Here is an 18,084-nt window from a genome sequence, read left to right as displayed (position 1 = left end):
GTCGCCTCCTCCAGACACCTGGAGCAGGCTGGCTGGAGCAGGACTGACCCTCAAGCAATGTGTGTGTGTGTGTGTGGAGGCGGGGGACACCTTTAGGGACCTGGCCAACTTTGGGCTGGGCCAAGAGGGGGATGAGGCTAGGGCAGTAACAGATGGTGAAATTTGGGAGAAGACAGAAATGACTCACATGTAAGCATTCAGGCCAAGTTCTCTCAGGGCAGTGGTACAGTCTTCTGCTCCTGCCCCAGGTAGCTCCATGGATGGAAGTTACAGGGGTCCAGTGGTAAGGACAACTCAAGGGAAACTGAGACTCAGAGGAACATGCAGTGGACACCCAGAGTGCTTGAGCATGCTGGTTGCATGGCCTATGTGCATGGAGTGTCCTAGAAGAGGAGTGGGGTCTGGGGAGAAGCAGGTGGGAAGCAGAAAGCCAAGGCTAAGGCCCCCTCTCTTGCCCAGCCTGCTGAACCTTTGTGGGCCGGCCCAGCTCTGTTCAACCCAGAGCATAAGCCTCTCGTTCTTGGTGTGAGAGCCGTTGGCTTGCGTTTGCGGGGTATGACCCGAGAGGGCCCCAGCCCAGACCCTTCCCTGTGTCTACACTTCCCTTTGGCCAAGCCAGACCCCCAGGGTGGCTGCACCTCCAAGCCAGGCTGCTGGGGGTGGGGAGTGCACCATAGTAGGAGAAGCCCTGATTAACCGTCCCCTCTAGCTCCCACTTCCCAATAGGTCAAAGACATGGAAGGGAGAGGAACTGAGGCCAGCTGGGCCCCACAAGCTTTCGCCCAGGGTCACCCAAGAGTTGTGCTCCCTCCCCTCCCTTTGATCTGCTCTGACACCTCTCAGAGGATGGGGGACCCCTGGACCTCTGTGACTTGATGGGGAGAACGCAAGAGAAAGTGGGTCAGTGCAGGCCCGGGTTGAGCTCTGTGGGGACGCTTACTGGGGAGGTGCTGGAGGGTTGGCAAGAGCCTGGAGCCAGATCTAGGAAACCTGAGCGACATCGCCGTCAATACTCTTATAGGCCACCATTTCACAGCTAGGGGAAACTGAGTCGCAGCCGGGATGGGCAGCTTGTGCCAGGAGGGTGGTCTTGCAGGATGCCTTAGCCACACTGGCCCCTGCATTGCCAGAACTGTTTCCTCAACTGCAGGGGTAGGGCTGTGGGCTCTTTTACTGGGGGTAAACCGAGGCCTGGGAAGGAGGACTCGGCGGGAAAATGCTACCTCCGCGGTACGGGGATGGGGAAGCCCTGACTGACCTTACCGCAGGGGCAGAGGGCGACCCCGGCCCAAGGCTGCAGGCAAGACCCGCTCCGCGCCGGTCGGGGCGGGGCGAAGCCCCGCCCAATTGGCCGCCCGCCGCCCCGCCCCTCCCGGGTGAGACCCCAGCCGATTGGCTGCTATCCACCCCGCCCCAGCTTGGCCCCTCCCGATTGGCTGCTCGCCTCACCGTCCCGCCCCTCCCGATTGGCCGCTGGTCGCGCCTAGCCAGGTCGGCCCCGCTGGGAGCGAGTCCGCCTAACCCGAGCTGAGCGGCCGAGGCACCGCAGCTGAACCCAGTCCAGCCGCCGCCACCGCCGGCTCGCGTCCCCCGCGCCCGGCCCGATGCCGGCCGAACTCAGACAGGTTGGAGGGAACTTGGTCCCGGGAGGGGGCACTGTCCCGGGGGCCGGTGGCGGAGGGCGGGGCGCCGGCCCTCCGGGAGGACCCGCTTTTGTTCGTGGAGCCGCCGGCCGGAGGTGGCTATTGTCTGCGCCCCCGGGCCGGGGCCGGGCGGGGCGGCGAAGTGAGCGCGCCACCGGGGGTGCGGGGAGCGGGTGGAGGGGTGGGAGCGGGCGCACCCGGGCCAGCGCCCGGGACAGGTGCCTGGGACGGGGTGGTGGGCAGGGCCTTCCCGAGCAGACCCTCTGCGCAGGTGGGAGGCCGAATCTGGAGAGGGCGGCGCGACTAGGCCTACCCCAAATTCACAGGGCCCCGGCTCTGGGGGCCGCGCAGGAGCTTCGGAGCTTTAATGCAAGCCGGGTTTGCCGCGGCAGCGCACGTGGGGAGAGGGCTGGGAGACTGCCCTGCCCACGTGCGGAGGCGGAGGGGGGCTTCCTCCCAGCACCAGCATGGGGGAAGGCTCGCGGGCAGCCTGCACTCTTGCTCAGAGGGGCGGGGTCCCCTAACAGGCGGGGAAACTGAGGCAGGAGCAAGAGGTAGGTCTCCTACACACCTGCTCACCTGGACAGCTAGGTGCCTGCCTGCCCCAGAGATGGAGAGGCCAGTTCAGGGGAGTTGAGGGAATGTGGGGCCACTGTGTGCCTGATGGGTGTGGGCTGGGCTTGGGAAAGCTAGGGTGGGTGATGGCCCACCTTGCCGTCGCCCACAAGCTTGCTCCCCCAGTCTGCTGGGCACCTACTGCCCCTTGGCCTCTTGGCCATTCATCCTGGGCCTGCGCCCTTGCAGGTGGACTGCTGCTGTGGAGCGGGGAGCTCCCGGTCAGCCAGGGCTGGGTTCGCCACTGTGGGCACCAAGGGAGAGGACGTCTGTAATGGCCAAGGACTTGCTCCCTGGTGGGAGATGCTTGCCTGGCTTGGCCTGGACTTCATCCAGGATGGCCGCTCTGGATGGGGGGCTGGTATTCCTCCACCCCTCGGTTCATTCATCCAGCAGCAGCCGTCTCGTGCTCTCTGAGAGCCTCGACAGGGGGTTGTGGGAGCCAGGGGTGGGATCCCACCTTAATCTATCCCTTGCGTGTGCTGGTGGGGCTGTGGACAGGGTGGGACAACCACCCCACATCTTGTTCTTCGTGATCCAGACCATGGGTGCTCATCTCTCAAGGGCAGACATTGCAGGTGGATCCGTGCTTCTGGGACCCCAGTCCAGCTCCCCACCAGTGGTGACTTGGCTTGTTTCCTCTGTCCCCTCCTTCCGCCATTCCCACATGCGCCCCCAGAGGCTGCTGTGGGCTTTTGCCCAGGGGTGGCCCCTCTGTGTCTTGTCCCATGTCTCAGTTTTCTGAGCCTCACACACCTTAGATCTGGTCACAAAGTCAGGACTGGCACTATCCCACCTGTCCTGTGGCCTGGACACCCCGGGTCCTTCTTGTCTTCATACAAGAAAGCTGAGCCCAGGTGTGTGACAGGGCCAGAGCCCTCCAGCTCTGGACCTCTGGAGACCCTCTTGAGAGCAGTGGTTGGGTCCACCTTTCTGGGATACTGGTCACTCCCGCCCCTGCTTGGAGTCCTGGGCTCGGCCCCTCCCACAAGTTCACAGGAGCTCATGGGAAACTCCAGAAGTGTACAGCAGCCCCTTGCTGGTCCAGACCCAGGGCCCCTGGACCAAGTGGACCATGGATGGGAGGACCATGGGACAGATTTGGGCCCTGGGGAGAGCTGATGGGAGGCTGGACAGTCATCCCAGCGAGAGAGGCAAGGATGGTGCCAGGGCAGAGGGAGGGTAAGGCAGTTGACAGGACTTGGCGGAATTTGGGGTGTGGGGGAGGCTGCAGGTGTTGTTCATGTCTAGGGTATGAGGGAAATCTGGGACTGCAGGGCTGGGGGTTCCTGAGGTGGGCCAGCCTGGGTAGGTGGCCATGGGACATGGGGCCCTAGAGCAGGGCCTTGAGGCCAGACGAGGATCCAGGCAGCCTGGTCAGCAGCCTCTGTTGAGAGCTGACTGTGTCCTGGTCAGTCAGTCTGTGACCCCATGTTCTCACCCCAAAGACATTTCAGAGGCCCAAGGCAGGGGTCGACCTTGGGCTCCTTCTACCCTAGGCCTTGGGTCCCCCACCTGCCGGCTCTGAGACTCCCATGGTAGATGCTGCATAGGTGGTTGAGGAAGTCTGGACACGCAGGTAGAAGGCAGGAGGGGATGTCGGTGCTGGGTGCTGTCGGGAGAGCCTGTGAACTGACGTGCCTGGGCCGGGGAGCTGGGATGGGTGTTCGTGCACATGTGTGTCCAGGTCCCTTTCTGCATGTGTGTGCCCAGGCGTGTGTAACGGGGGCCAGGCCTCCCTGTGATCGCCGGCTGACTCACGCTCCCGCCTCCCTGCCCACCGGGGTGAAGTCATCACCATTTTTAGCTCCCTGAGGTCATTTGCCAGTCAGGGCTCTTGGGGCCTTGGGATCCCGCTGCCGGGCTGCCCGGGCTGGGTGTTGGTGGCTGATGCTGCAGGGTTGCCAGGCCTTGTTGGGCCACTGGCTCTCCTGGACCCCCATCCCCTCTTCCCCCCAATTCTGCATTGTGTCTGCAGGCTGGAGTGAGAAGCAGCAGCCAGGCCCCCCTGGCACTGAGGTCCAAGATGTGCACCCCCTGTGCCACCCTCTAGCAGCCCAAGCCTGGCCAGGGGGTAGTGGCTCTTCTCGGAGAGGGTTAAATGTATGCAAATGTATGCATACCTACTAAGGGGTTCGTACTCCTGGCAGTGTCCTGGACAACCTGGTCTCCTCCTGTCAGTCCTGCTCCCTGCACTCCCTGTTCCCTGTGCTTTGTAGCCATGGGGCCTTGCTTCTCCCCCGCTTCCCCGGCTGAGCAGAGAGCTCACTGCCAGCCACACTTTTGCTCCCACAGTTGCCAAGTGCAGATGGGGCGGCCGAGGCCCCAGCAGGGGCATGCTGTCCCTGAACCTATGCTCCAGAACCGCCCCAGCTCCCCAGTGCCCTCAGAGAAGAGCCAGGCCACCCTGCCCAGCCGCATACCAGCGTGTCCCCACCCCAGGCCTCAGTTTACTTCTCTTTCCCAAGGAACAGCATCCTTCCTTCCTGGCCAGGTCCCCGACAGGCATACTACTTGCATTCTAGGACTGAGAAGGCGGCAGCCAAGGCTGTCGCCCCAGAGGGGTGACATGTGACTGAAAGCCCTTCCCTGTGGATGCCTGAAATCCCCCGTTAGCAGTTTGTGCAGTTCTGGGTAGTCCTTTCTCCTCTGTCAGGCCTCAGTTTCTCTTTTTCATAAAATCACATATTGTCCTCCGAAGCCCTGCTTCTGGGGGAGGGGGCACATTCTGTGACCTCTTCCTCTGTCACCAGAGCCTGAGGGATGCTCCCAGCAGGTTGGTGCAGGCTTCTGGGACCCCTGAAGAGGCTGCAGGGGCCCAGAACCTTAGCACTGTGTGTATTTGGGGGGACATGCATTCCTTTAGGACAGGACCCCAACCTGGGGAGACTTCACACCCGAGGCCCTCGGGAGGTAGGCCCCGAGGGCAGCCCTGGGCACTTTGCCTTGCATGCTCCTGGGCCCGGGGACGGGAGCAGAGCAGGGCTCTGGTGCCAGGCAGATGCAGGTTGAGCTGCTGGCCTTTCCTGGGCCTCAGCTCCCTGTCTGTGCAGGCTTCAGGGGCCTGGGGCCCAGGCGGGGACCCATCCCACAAGGCACGGGCCTGGGCCCTGGAGCAGGACCTGTCCTCCTGCTGACCCGGCCCTGGCTGCCCGGGAATGTGCTCCCCCGCGCCCGCCCACTGCAGCTTGGGTTTCAGCTCCTACCCGTCCTGGCCAGACGCTGATCCTGGGATGTTGGCATGGTGGGGGGGGACCCAGGTGGTCAGAGGCCTGGGGTCCCCATGCCACTCAGCGTAGCAGGGGTCCAGCCCAGCTGTGCTGTGGGCTGGCCTGGCCTCTCTGAGCCTCAGTTTCCCCACTGGTGAATCTGGCCAGTAGGCCTGTGGGCTTTAGAAGAGCCTCTCTCCAGCACCATCTTGCCTGTGGGGATGTTGGCAAGGGGGGCTGAGAGCTGAGGGCCAAGGCTGGGGAGACCCGGGGGTGTGTGGGGGAGGGGACACCAGGGTTCCCATCAAGGATCAGCTGGGCCCACATTGGCCTGAATCCACCCTCTCTGGGCTCTCTGATATGACACCCAGGGCCTCAGTGAGGGGTACCAGCCACTGGCCCGAGTGAGGTAGGGCCAGGCCCTGCCCACTCAGCACCCCAAGAGTATCTGGGCCGGAAGGGGCAAGGGTATTTTGGTGTTCTGAGTGCGCAGGGCATTCTGGGAGTTGGGTATTTCTGTCCTGCGAGGGTGTCTAGCTGGCCTTGGGGATGGTGGGAGCCTCGGTGTGGCCACAGGGAGTCGGTGAACAATGCTGAAATTGCCACCCCCTGCACCCAAGGTTTCTGGGGTGGGCAGGGAGGAGGCACAGGAAAGAGCCATCCTTTAGGGAGGGCACAGGCAGGGGTGATGAGTGACGTCAGGAGAGCGTCCTGTGGGTGTTTGGGCCTCCAGGAGCTGTGGCAGCTGGGCTTACATCTCAGACAGGGCTGCCCAAGACTGCGCCGCTGGGCCCAGGGCCTTATCCACTAGATCAGCCCGAGGAGGACCTGGGGTGGGGACCAGCCCCTCGGCTTTCAGAGGCAAGAATGTGCTGCTGTCCTCACCAGCTGGGGCTGAGACAGGCCCTGGGGCAGGGGAAGAAGGCCCTCCTGGCGTCCAGGCCAGCACGAGCTTCCTTGCCCCAGGGCTGCTGAGCACGGGGTCCTCCCACCAACACCTGCCCCCTTGCCCAGGAGCAGAGCCCAGGCAGCCAGGCCTCTTTGGCCATGATGCCGGAGGCGCCTGAGGTGCTGGAGGAGACAGTGACGGTGGAGGAGGACCCTGGCACCCCCACCTCCCATGTGTCCATCGTCACATCGGAAGATGGCACCACTCGTCGCACTGAGACCAAGGTACACCTCGCCCTGGCCTCCTGCAGGCCACCCATTATTCAGGTGGAGGGCTGAGGCCACCCTGGCCTTTCAGGCTGCCAGCCCACAGGCTGCCCCCTCACCCACCAGGTCACCAAGACAGTCAAGACGGTGACCACTCGAACAGTGCGCCAGGTGCCCGTGGGCCCTGATGGCCTCCCCCTGCTGGACGGTGGCCACCCACTGGGCCCCTTCACCGATGGCCCCCTGGACCGACACTTCCTGCTGCGCGGGGGTGGCCCGGCAGCCACTCTCTCCCGCACCTGCCTTGGCAGCGGAGGCGGCTTTCCTGATGAGCCCCGCGACGTCCCCAGCTATGGCAGCCTGTCCCGCGGGCTGGGTGTGCGGCCTCCGCGCGGAGGTCCCCTGGGCCCAGGCCCTGGTGATGGCTGCTTCACGCTGCCCAGCCGCCGGGAGGCCTTCCCCGCCGGCCCTGAGCCTGGGCCACCAGCCGGCCGCTCCCAGCCCGAGCGGTTCCAGGCAGAGCCGTATGGCTTGGAGGACGACACTCGCAGCCTGGCTGCTGAGGACGAGGGGGGCCCGGAGCTGGAGGCTGACTGTGGCACAGCCGCACGGAGGAGGCCAGACTGTGGGCGGGGCCTGCGCACCAGGTGAGCCCCCATGCGCTGTCACTGCCTCCGGGAAGCCTGCCTTCCACTCCTTGCAGAGTACCACACGGGTAGTCTCGCTGCGGTGCTGTGTTAATAACGCACACGTTAGTTTGAATTGGCCTTGGCTCTTCTCAGGGACAGCGGCAAGGGCGGGCTCTGGGCTGTGGGATTGCACTGGGCACCCTCCCTGTGGGTCTGGAGCAAGAGAATCTGGTGACGCGCCCATGCCTGCTGCCCCTGCTCCAGCCAGATGGCCTGGAAGACACAAGCCCAAGGGACCCAGGGCATTTTTCTGAGCTTGGGCCCCAGCCCCTTCCCCATCACAGGAGCACCCAGAACCCAGGCCCTCGGTCCTTCCCTTCCCTCTGCAGCCTTTGGTTCTGTCTCCCCTGCCCTCAGCTTCTCTGTCTGTCAGGTGGGAACATGACCACTGCCTGGGTCTGGATTACGCTTTGTGGCCACAGGCGAGACACTCGCCCACCCCCAGCCCCAATCCCTCACCTAGGAAGTGGGTTTGACATCTTGTGCCCTGGAGAACTGGTGGCCTGAGGCCCCTCAGATGGTCCTACCAGGCTGGCTATGTGCAAGGGGTGCACTAGCCAGACATGGCCTCATGGGGAGGTGGGACCCCAGTCACAGACAGATGTTTCGTAGACACACATTTAGCTGGGAGTCAGGGAAACTGCCTGGTGATGGGAGTGAGTGAGCTCCCATCTGGGAGGGATACAAGTTCTGATGACATTGGCTGGGGTTTGGCTCTGTCACTGGCTGTGAGTTAGTTCTTGCTGGGTCGGGTATGACCCTCAGCACCGACGATGCTCTAGGCTCAGCCCTGCCCCATGGGTTCACGGTCCCCCGGAGAATGTGTGATGGGGCCGCTTGGGGGCAAGGCCAGCCAGCAGCCGCGAGAAGACGGTCATGCACCGTGCTCACCTGCACAGGGCCTACGAGGACGTGGCGGACGATGGCGGTGAGCTGATGGAGGAGCGGCCCCCCTTCCCAGCCACGACGGCGCCCCTGGCCCAGCCAGAACATGGCAGCCTGGGCAGCCTGGACCGGGCAGTGCGGCGCTCACCCTCGGTGGACAGTGCCCGCAAGGAGCCGCGCTGGCGGGACCCCGAGCTGCCCGAGGTGCTGGCCATGCTGCGGCACCCCGTGGACCCCGTGAAGGCCAACGCGGCCGCCTACCTGCAGCACCTGTGCTTTGAGAATGAGGGTGTCAAGCGCCGCGTGCGGCAGCTGCGGGGGCTGCCGCTGCTTGTGGCCCTGCTGGACCACCCGCGGGCGGAGGTGCGGCGCCGGGCCTGTGGGGCACTGCGGAACCTCTCGTATGGCAGGGATGCTGACAACAAGGCCGCCATCCGGGACTGCGGTGGAGTGCCTGCCCTGGTGCGCCTGCTGCGGGCTGCCCGGGACAGCGAGGTCCGCGAGCTCGTCACAGGTGAGGCGCCCGGCCGCCTGCATCGCGGTTCAGTCGGGAGTCAGGCTTAGGCACTGTGTCAGGTCTCTACCGCTGGACTTGGCCGCCACAGGTGGGGCTGGCACTGGCCCCCTCCCCGCCAGCTCCCATGTCCCCACCATGACTACTCTGGGTCCTGCCTCTCTGGCCCCCCCAGCAGGGCAGTGGTGGGGACCATGGCTGGTCAGGGTCATGTGATGATCCCCTCTTGGCGTGGCCCCAGGAGCATAGTCCCACCTGCCTGGGTGGCTGGGAAGGGGTGGGGAAAAGAAGGCACATGCCAGCTCCAGGCTCCCTGCCAGCCCCTCCTATGTGTCCTGGCCTCTAGGGGGCTCCTTCCCTGCCCCGGGGAGCCCCCTCTCGGTGTGGCGTGTGCATCTCACCCACACCAGAGCAGCACCCAGGGCCTCTTGTGGCTTTTGTCACTCCTGTCTTCCGGCGTGAGCTGGGGCCCGAAGAGGGCGGGGTGGGTCCTGAGCTGGTCCTGTGGGGACAGTGCCTGTGGTCAGCACTGGCGGGTCGATGGCACCCTGCAGGCACACTCTGGAACCTGTCGTCCTACGAACCCCTGAAGATGGTCATCATTGACCACGGCCTGCAGACGCTGACCCATGAGGTCATTGTGCCACACTCGGGCTGGGAGCCAGAGCCCAACGAAGACTCCAAGCCACGGGATGCTGAGTGGACGACTGTCTTCAAGAACACATCAGGCTGCTTGAGGTGTGCATGGGGCCTTGCTCAGGTGCCCCTCGAAGCCTCCCAGGGCTGTTCCCACCCAAGGAGGCAGGAGCCAGGCACCGGAGCCTGCATGCACACCTGGGGACAGCTGTCCTAGGAATAGCCACGTCCCTGTGTCCCAGATAACATGGAAGACAGCTAGCCACCCAGGCCTCGGCATCAGAGCCAGGTCACAGTTTCTGCCCGAGTCCCGAGAATGTGCCTGATGGGGCTGTACTCACCCCCACAGGCAGCCTCTGGATGTCTGCCACCCTCCCATGTACCCCTGCTCCATCCCTGCCCAGCTTCGACCCATCCCTGTGACACCCAGGGAAGGGGAGCTAGGATCCTCCTCTCCAGTCTGCCTCAGAGGCCTCATCCCACCTCCTTGTGACCCCTGCCCTCCCCCCACCACCCTTGGAGGCCCTGCAGAGACCCCACAGGCAGTCCTGCGTCCCCTCGGTCCTGCCTGTCCATTAGGATATGCCCCCATGGCCCTCTGGGGTCCTTAGCACAGGGTGGAGCCCTGAACTGCACAGATTCAGGCATCTGGATCCACTTCTGTCCCTTTGCAGTTCAGCTGAGAGTCAGGGGACCCCCCACCCCACACAGATGCCAGGCCAGGGCCCCCTCCTGGGGTCTCAGCAGTCAGGCCATTGCTGCTTCACCTTCACTGCTAGCCTCTTGTCATCTGCTAGCAGCCCTAACGGCATGGCACAGAGCACGTTCTGCAGATAAGATGAGACCCCGGAGCTGGAGCTGGGGTCACAGGGCTTGCTCTTGGCCACACAGGAATGTGAGCTCAGATGGTGCAGAGGCCCGGCGGCGACTCCGTGAGTGTGAGGGGCTGGTGGACGCACTCCTGCACGCCCTGCAGTCGGCCGTGGGCAGGAAGGACACGGACAACAAGGTAGGCAGGGAGGCCCTGGCAGGCCCCAAGCAGGGTCAGTATCGCAGCCTCCCATGAAGGGTCGGGGAACGGAGCAGGAGCCCTGGACTATCCAGGCGGCACAGGGGACGGGTGTGTGGTGCAGGGCAGCAGGTGTGCCCTGAAGCCCTGGACCAGGTCCCGCGTGTGGTAGGTGCTCCCCGCTCCTTCCTCAGCCCCTCCCTGGGTTTCGCCCGAGTGGGCCCCTAACCCAGGCCTCCCCATCCTACACCCGGTCCCTTCTGCACTCACGAGCTGTGGCACCTTCCCTGGGGGAGCGGTCAGTGTCCCGTGCCCCCCAGCGGTACCCTAGCCCCCTCTCCCTGCAGTCAGTGGAGAACTGCGTGTGCATCGTGCGGAACCTCTCCTACCACGTGCACAAGGAGGTGCCGGGGGCTGACAGGTACCAGGAGGCCGAGCCCAGGCCCCCGGGCAGTGCCATGGGTGCCCAGCGCCGGAGGAGGGAGGACGCCGGCTGCTTTGGTGGCAAGAAGGCCAAAGGTGTGTGGGTGGGACTGGGGTACTGCTCTAGGACCCCCGACCCTGCCAAGCCGAAGGCCCTCCACACCCACCGGGGACACATTCAGGGAGCCAAGGAGGGTGCCCAGGACCACCTGTGCAGTGGTCCCCCCTGGTGCCCGGACCCAGGCCCTCAGCTCCAGGAAGGGCTTGGGGGCCCAAGTTTGGAAGTGCCAAGGACAGCGCCGCCTCCTGGCATTGGCAGGACACCCGAGGACCCTGGGGAGCCCAGGGGGCAGCACCCCACCTGCCTCACGCCGTCCCTACCTCGGGTGCAGCTGCCAGGGGTCTGTACACTGCCTTCACCTGCCCCACTGTGTTGGCCTTTTCTGATCCCCGTCCCACTTGTGGGCACTCAGCCCCCAAAAGTAATCGGGGTGAGAGTCCCCGTCCCTCTGCCCTACATTTCTTGGGAGGGAATGGGGGTGCTGCCCGCTCAGCCTCCTCTCCTCTCTCCTGTGCTTCCTCCGGCCGCCCAGAAGAGTGGTTCCATGAAGGTAAGTCCCTGTTTGTCCTGCTGTGCAGGCCTGGCGGGTGCAGTGGGCACCAGGGACCCCTCCCCGCCCCCATTGCTCAGGCAGCCATCTCCATGACAACTGCAGGACCTTTCATCCTTGGGAAGTCCCGATCCCAGATCCTTCTCTAGGCAGCCATCTCCATGGCAACTGTGTGGACATGACAACTGCAGGAATGTCAGCCTGGGGCTGGTTGGGAGGCCAAGGGGCTGTCCCTCTGTAACCTCAGAGCCAAGGGTGGATAGGGCCTGGCCATGTCCATTCCCAGGGGCACTGGGGAGCAGGGTCTGCCCCTCTGATGGGATGGGCCAGGTGTGGCTCAGATGGAGGGACCATGCAAATGCCCCAGGAGGCTGGGTAGGGCAGGCCCCTGATTGTCTGAACTCAGCTCTGCCTTCCAGGAAGGGGAAGGTTCCTCATCTGAGCGGGAGGGCAGCCGGGAGGTGGTGAGCTGGCTCTCACGGAGGTGTGCAGGCCGAGGCTGATGGGTGTTAGGTGGGGCTGCTGCAGGGGCCTGCGAGTGGGGGGGTCTCCTGGCCAGCAGAGCCCAGGGCTGGGTCCTGGCCCCAGACAGGGGCCAGTTTCCCCATGAGTGGGATTCTTGGCTCCAGCCCCGCCTCACTGTGCAGCCAGGCAAGTCCTGTCCCTGCCAGCCCTTGGCTTCCCTGTCTGCACCTCCCTGCCCCAGCCTGGGCTCCTGGGCCCCTCAGTTCACACACATGGTGGGCCCAAGGAGCCCATCGGGAGGATCTGCAGTGCAGCTCCCAGCACCCGATGGAGGATGAGTCCTGGCAGCTCAGGCAGGGCTCGGACCTCCCTAGGCCTAACTGCCACCACTGCCCTTTGGGCAGAGCTGCCTGCCTGACTCAGAGCAGTGCTCTGTTCCCAGGCCTCTTAGTGCCCAGTCTTGGATGTGGGGGTGCTGTCCTCACCCCTCCTGACACATACTTGCACCCTGCAGGGTCCACCTCACCTCCCACTGCCCTTCTGTTCCAGGGAAGAGGGATGGTGAGATGGACCGGAACTTTGACACTCTGGACCTACCCAAGCGGACTGAGGCTGCCAAAGGTGAGCAGTGGGAGGTGGAATCCAGGCCGAGGCCTGTCCAGGAGTTAAGCTTTGTACCACCAAACGGCTGAAGGGCCTTGGGGATCTCGTGGGGAAACTGAGGCCTACAGGTGTGGGGTTCCTCGGAGGACTGTGCAGTCCCTGGGCACCTGCTCAGGGCTCAGAATCAGGGTCTGTGCCACAGGTCATTTCAGGCAGGGTGTGGGCGCAGAGGCAGGGAGGAGCCAGGCACTTGCCAGGTCACATAGCACATGAGAGGCTGGCAGGGATTGGAGTGAGGCCTAGCTGGGCAGGGCCTCCTGTGCCAGCCGAGGAGCCCGGGTTCACTCCTAGGGATTTTGGAGCCCCGAGGTGCAGTCAGATCCAGTTGGGAGGCTGGGCAAGATCACCCAGGTCATGTGGGGGAGCGGTTCAAGCTTCTCGCTCCCTGTGTCCATCGGAGCCCCACTCTGTGTGGCACTTCTCTGTGCACTGGGAATCCAGCCTGGGCGAGAGAGGTCTGCCCTGCAAGCCCAGATGCCCAAGAGCAGGGTGCAGCAACGCAGCCGTGGAGGTCTGGGGGGAAGCATCACAGGCAGAGGGACCAGCCCATGCAAATGCCCTGCAGGGGCAAGTGCTTGGAGCATTTGGGGGACAGGAGGCTGGAGTGGAGGGAGTATGGGACATGAGAACTGGAGAAGGGGTGATGACACGTGGGGCGTGCGGGGGAGGGGAGGAAATGTCCAGGGACACAGAAGCCTAAATGTGGGGGCAGACTTGGAAGGCTGCTCCGCCCTCCTCTCTGGAGCACTGTGGGGTGGCTCTGCTGCCAGGCTGGAGCCTCAATTGATGAGGAACGAGGAGTGGTTGAGTGGCTCTGACAGGGAGGGTGGGCCTTATATACGGGTGGGGGGGGCTGTTTCTAGGGAGTCTGAGTCCTGTTGCTAGGGGAGCAGCTGTGGTTACTGCCTCCCTCCCCACCCCAGGCCTTCCGGAAGCTCCAGCATCAGGCAGGTCCCATTTCTTTGGCAGTGGAGTCAAGGAAGAATGACCTCGCCTAAACCCACTGCTACCTCAGAGCTTGGGTTGATTGCCTTGTGAAGTGGGAAGGCTTTTTACTCTTCGGTGGCTAAGGGGTGAACATGTTGCTGCTAAACATTCCTGATGATGCCACAGCCATCCTGGGCCACAGCTCGCCCTTCCCTGGGAGGGCTGAGGAGGGGGTAGGGGGTGATGGGGCGGCCTGGGTGACTGTGGGCTGCGGGTGCTCCGTGCGCAGGCTTCGAGCTGCTGTACCAGCCCGAGGTAGTGCGTCTCTACCTGTCCCTCCTGACGGAGAGTCGGAACTTCAACACTCTGGAGGCCGCAGCCGGTGCCCTGCAGAACCTCAGTGCCGGCAACTGGGTGGTGAGAGGCCAAGCCTGGCAGGGAGGAGGCCGAGGGAATCCCAGGAGCATTCCCGGTGGAGATGCTGGGGGAGCTGCTGGGGGAGGGCTTTGTCAGGCGGGGGAGAAGAACAGTCCAGCTGGAGGAGCGGTCAGGGCTCAGGTAGGCGAGCGTCTGGTGTGTGCGGCGCGGCCAGCACTGAGCACACCTCGCACCCCCGCCGCAGTGGGCCACGTACATCCGCGCCACAGTGCGCAAGGAGCGCGGGCTGCCGGTGCTGGTGGAGCTGCTGCAGTCGGAGACCGACAAGGTGGTGCGCGCCGTCGCCATCGCCCTGCGCAACCTCTCGCTGGACCGGCGCAACAAGGACCTCATCGGTGAGGGCGGGGACGGGGGTCTGGGGCCCGGGCCACCCGCTCCTCGCGGCCCCCCTCCTGCCGGCACCGGAGTGTCCTTACAGCCCCTGCCTGCAGGGAGCTACGCCATGGCCGAGCTCGTGCGAAATGTGCGCAGCGCGCAGGCACCTGCGCGGCCCGGGGCCTGTCTGGAGGAGGACACAGTGGTGGCCGTGCTCAACACCATCCACGAGATCGTGTCTGACAGCCTGGACAACGCGCGCTCGCTGCTGCAGGCCCGCGGCGTGCCTGCGCTGGTGGCACTTGGCGCCTCCAGGTGGGTGGGTGGGGCTTAGGTGGGCAGGAGGTGCCCCCAGGTGGGCGGGGCGGGGCCTAGGTGGGGCCAGAGCAGGGCTGTCTTGGCCAGACACTGACCCCAGCCCGGACCGCAGCCAATCGGTGCGCGAGGCGAAGGCCGCATCCCACGTGCTGCAGACGGTGTGGAGTTACAAGGAGCTGCGTGGTGCTCTGCAGAGGGACGGCTGGACCAAGGCGCGCTTCCAGGTTCGGCCCACCCGGCCCTTCTCTCTCACTTCGCCCAGGCTGGGTACCCCGTGGGAGCACCCCGACCCACCCCGTCTGTTATGTGCCCTCCTCCCCCTAGTCGGGTTCTGCTAATGCCAAGGGCCCCAAGGCACCACCGAGTCCCGGAGGCTTGGACGATAGCACACTGCCGCTGGTGGACAAGAGCCTGGGTGAGTATGAGGTAGGGGTCCATCCTGAGGTTCAGGAGTGTCCTTCCACCCTGCTGAGGGGTAGAGGGAGGCCGACCTTCCTCCAGGAAGATGGCCCCCTCCCTTCCCCTCCCCAATCCTCTCCACCCGTGGTGTTCACCTTGGCACCAGGCTGAGGCCAGCCCTGGTCCCCTGCCACCGCTGCAACCAGCCAGCCACCCGCTCGTACCTTGCAGACGGTGAGAAGCCAGGCAGCCGGGACGTGATCCCCATGGAGGCACTTGGCCCAGGTGAGGGCAGGTGCAGGTACAGGCTGCTTATAGTCTGTGTGGGGAGGATCTTCCGAGGAGGTGTGGTTGGAAAAAAGATTTGGTTTAGGGGTGCTCAGGGGTGAGGGGTGGGGCAGCCAGGGAGGGGTCACTGCCCAGCCAGGGTGTCCTGTCTGGCAGCTGAGGGGGCAGCTGGAGGGTTCTGAGTTGCTGGTGGGGAACAGGGGAGAGGCTGCAAGGCCCACCGCACGGGAGGGGCCGTGAGAAGGCCTGGCTCAGAGCGGGCTAGGTGGGGGCCCTCTCCAGATGCATCCTGGGCTGAGAGGGAGATCCACGCCTGGTGCCTGCCTCAGAGTCCTCTCCTGCCTCCATCCCACAGATGGATACTCTGCCGTTGACCGGAGGGAGTGCAGGGCTCGAGGCAGTGAGCCTGCAGGGGAGGCCTCTGAGAAGGAATCGTTGAAAGTGAGTGGCTGTGGGCAGGTGTCCAGGGAGGTGGTGTGTCCGGGGGTCACCTGGAGAGGGGCCCAGGCAAGGTTTGGTCTGGGGCCTGGGGTGGGGCTCACCTGCAGGGCAGTTGGGCTAGGAGACCCGTTCGGGGTGTGGCCCTTCTGCCTCGGGAACCTCACGTCAGAGCCAGCCTGTGGGTGCAGGTGGTTAAAAACTCGCACCCACTGGGAGGGAGGGGGCCCGGGACAGAGGGTGCATCTGCACCCTCCTTTGCATGGTCTTGCCTCCAGGGCAGCCCCTGCCATCTGCTCTGTGCCAACCCTGCCTCTCCGAGCCCCGCTGGTTCAGCTCCCCCGGCCCTCAGGCCTCTCCTCGCGTGCACCCCGGCTCTCACCCTGCCCTGCTGACCAGCCCAGCCCCAACTCGCCAGCTCGGACTAACCTGCTCTGTTCTGCCTCTAACGCCCTCCTGCCCACCGCCCTGCAGCCCGACCCCAGCAGGAAGGTTCCTCCTCCCGGGCCCAGCAGACCCGCAGTCAGGCTGGTGGACGCCGTGGGGGACGCTAAGCCTCAGCCTGTTGACTCCTGGGTCTAGCTTGCATGCCTGGTACGTTCTTGTTCTCATCTGGTGTTCGTCCTCTGGGTGAGGGCTTCTCTCCATCCCGTCTGCCTGCCTGCCTGCTCCACTCTCCGCACGCTCCCCGCAGGGCCACCTCGAGCTCAGCAGGCCTGAAGGCCCAGCGGAGGGATGCCCAGGCTGGGGGCTGAGGGAGGGGCCCCCTGGCCTGCAGCCTGGCTCAGGCCCTGTGCCATCAGGGCCTGGAGGTCACGGGGTGAGAACAGGGGTGGTCCACACCTTCCAATGCCCCCAGCACAGGGCCCCCCGAGGACCACCCGAGGCTGCCGCCTTCACCCACGCGTCCATCGCCCTGCTACCAGGCCTGCTCAGCCTTCCCCTCTTCCTCCTCAGGGCCTGGGCCCAGCCGTTTGCTCTTAGGGTCGGATCTCGGAAGAAGGGACCTCGGGGAAAGGACCTCTAGGCGGCCTGCGCAGACCCCGCCGTGGAGCTGGGAGCCCCTGGTGGCGGGGGTAGGCAGCTCCTCTTTCCCTGGAGCTGTGGGTTCTGGACACGCCTGCCCTCCTGCCCTCGCTCCCCGCTTCTAACTCCCAGGCGAGTTAGTTTACTGATATGGTGCTGTGTGCCAGTGGGGGCCCGGTGGGGCCCAGGGCCGGGCACCTGGCTTTGCTTTGGGGCTGGCGGGGCCCCTGAGGAGCTGGGTGGGGGTGGGCCCCTGGGGCCCCGCAGCCAGGCAGGGAGGGGGCTCAGTGAAGGGAGTCTGAACCCAAGGGTGGAGGGGCTTCCCTGGGCCCTGAGTGGGGGGGCGACCCACAGAGAGGCTTTGGAGGGCCCCGCCCACCCCCGGATGCCTGGAGCGCCTTCCCTGCTCGGCTCTGGCCCCTGAGTAGCGCCTCTGGGACTGACCTTTGGCAGCAGCAGTGGGGGACTGCTGTTCAGTGCCTGCTGTTTGTGACTTAAAAACAAGAAAAACACTAATGAAAACAATTAAAAACAAAACCAAAATAAGACTATGGGTAAACATCTAAATTTTTGTAAGAAAAATTAAATATTAAAAAAAACAACAAAGGAACCTCCTGTCTTCCGAGGCTCAGCTCTCTCCGTGAGCTGCTCCCATCGTTTGCTGGGTGTCGGAGGTGGCCCTCGGTGTGTGTCTGCTGTGTCCAGCAGGGTTTCAGCTCCAAGTCCCCAGGGTTGTTTTCCCACATGCGTCCCCTTTCTACACACAAAGAGGAGTGGGCTTGGTCCTGGGTGGTTAGCTGGGTCCTGAGGCCTGGGGTGGAGTCCTGGCCAGTGGCTGGTCTTGGGCACAGGTGGGCCTCAACCAGGAGGGGTGATCCTGGGGTCTAGGACCCCACCCTCTGCTGGGGCCCAAGGGAGCCTCCGAGGTGGCCAGAGGTTCAACCACTTGGGGGCCTTGGGGCTGGAGCACCAGGTCAGAGCTGGGGGCACCTGTGGATTTAGGTGGATGCAAACCAACTCTGCTTCATCCCTTGCCAGCTGGGCACATGCAGAAGTGCTGCAGCTGGTCTGAGTCTACTCTCTTCCCCAAACAAGGCCGAGTAGGACTGGGGACGGTGCTTCCCCTCAGAGCCACACACGGGCCCCAAAAGGCTGGGCACTGGACAGACCACATCTGGCACTGCTGTAGGGCCGTGTCCACCTTCCCCAGCACCTGCTTGGTCAGAGATGGACCTGCAGGCTGGCTGACTGCCTTGTTCCGGTTTCCCAGGTGGGGGTCACCCCAGCCTGCAGACATCCCCATGGGGCTGTAACAGGTGCCCTCGGCCTGGCCACGGGAGCAGTACTGAGCAAGGCCGACCTCCGGCACTGCTGCGGCCAGTCTGCAGTGTTAGCATCTGGCCAAGGGGAGCAGCTTG

The 18,084-nt window shown here is 64.4% G+C and overlaps 1 protein-coding gene across 4 annotated transcripts; it reads left to right on the top strand.

Annotated features, from left to right (window-relative positions):
- Positions 1 to 1,510: 1,510 nt before the first annotated feature.
- Positions 1,511 to 17,215, top strand: ARVCF (ARVCF delta catenin family member). 4 transcript variants are annotated; one of them, XM_082667261.1, is made up of 17 exons: positions 1,511 to 1,625; positions 6,482 to 6,640; positions 6,749 to 7,269; positions 8,211 to 8,710; positions 9,265 to 9,448; positions 10,238 to 10,355; positions 10,703 to 10,874; positions 12,404 to 12,475; positions 13,734 to 13,861; positions 14,067 to 14,217; positions 14,314 to 14,512; positions 14,628 to 14,739; positions 14,840 to 14,930; positions 15,146 to 15,199; positions 15,558 to 15,643; positions 16,115 to 16,234; positions 16,598 to 17,215. In XM_082667261.1, the coding sequence occupies exons 1-16, from the start codon at positions 1,605 to 1,607 to the stop codon at positions 16,220 to 16,222; spliced, it is 2,676 nt and encodes an 891-aa protein (XP_082523387.1). In that variant the 5' UTR covers positions 1,511 to 1,604; the 3' UTR covers positions 16,223 to 16,234; positions 16,598 to 17,215. The 4 variants fall into 4 exon arrangements, with proteins under 4 accessions (XP_082523387.1, XP_082523388.1, XP_082523389.1 ...); XM_082667262.1 differs by lacking the exon at positions 15,146 to 15,199; XM_082667263.1 differs by lacking the exon at positions 16,115 to 16,234.
- Positions 17,216 to 18,084: the final 869 nt, after the last annotated feature.

Source organism: Grampus griseus (assembly GCF_964374135.1).
Source record: "Grampus griseus genome assembly, chromosome: 12".
In the NCBI taxonomy this organism is placed as follows: Eukaryota; Metazoa; Chordata; class Mammalia; order Artiodactyla; family Delphinidae; genus Grampus; species Grampus griseus.
Note: the sequence above shows the minus strand (reverse complement) of the source record. Positions and strands in the feature narration are given on the sequence as shown.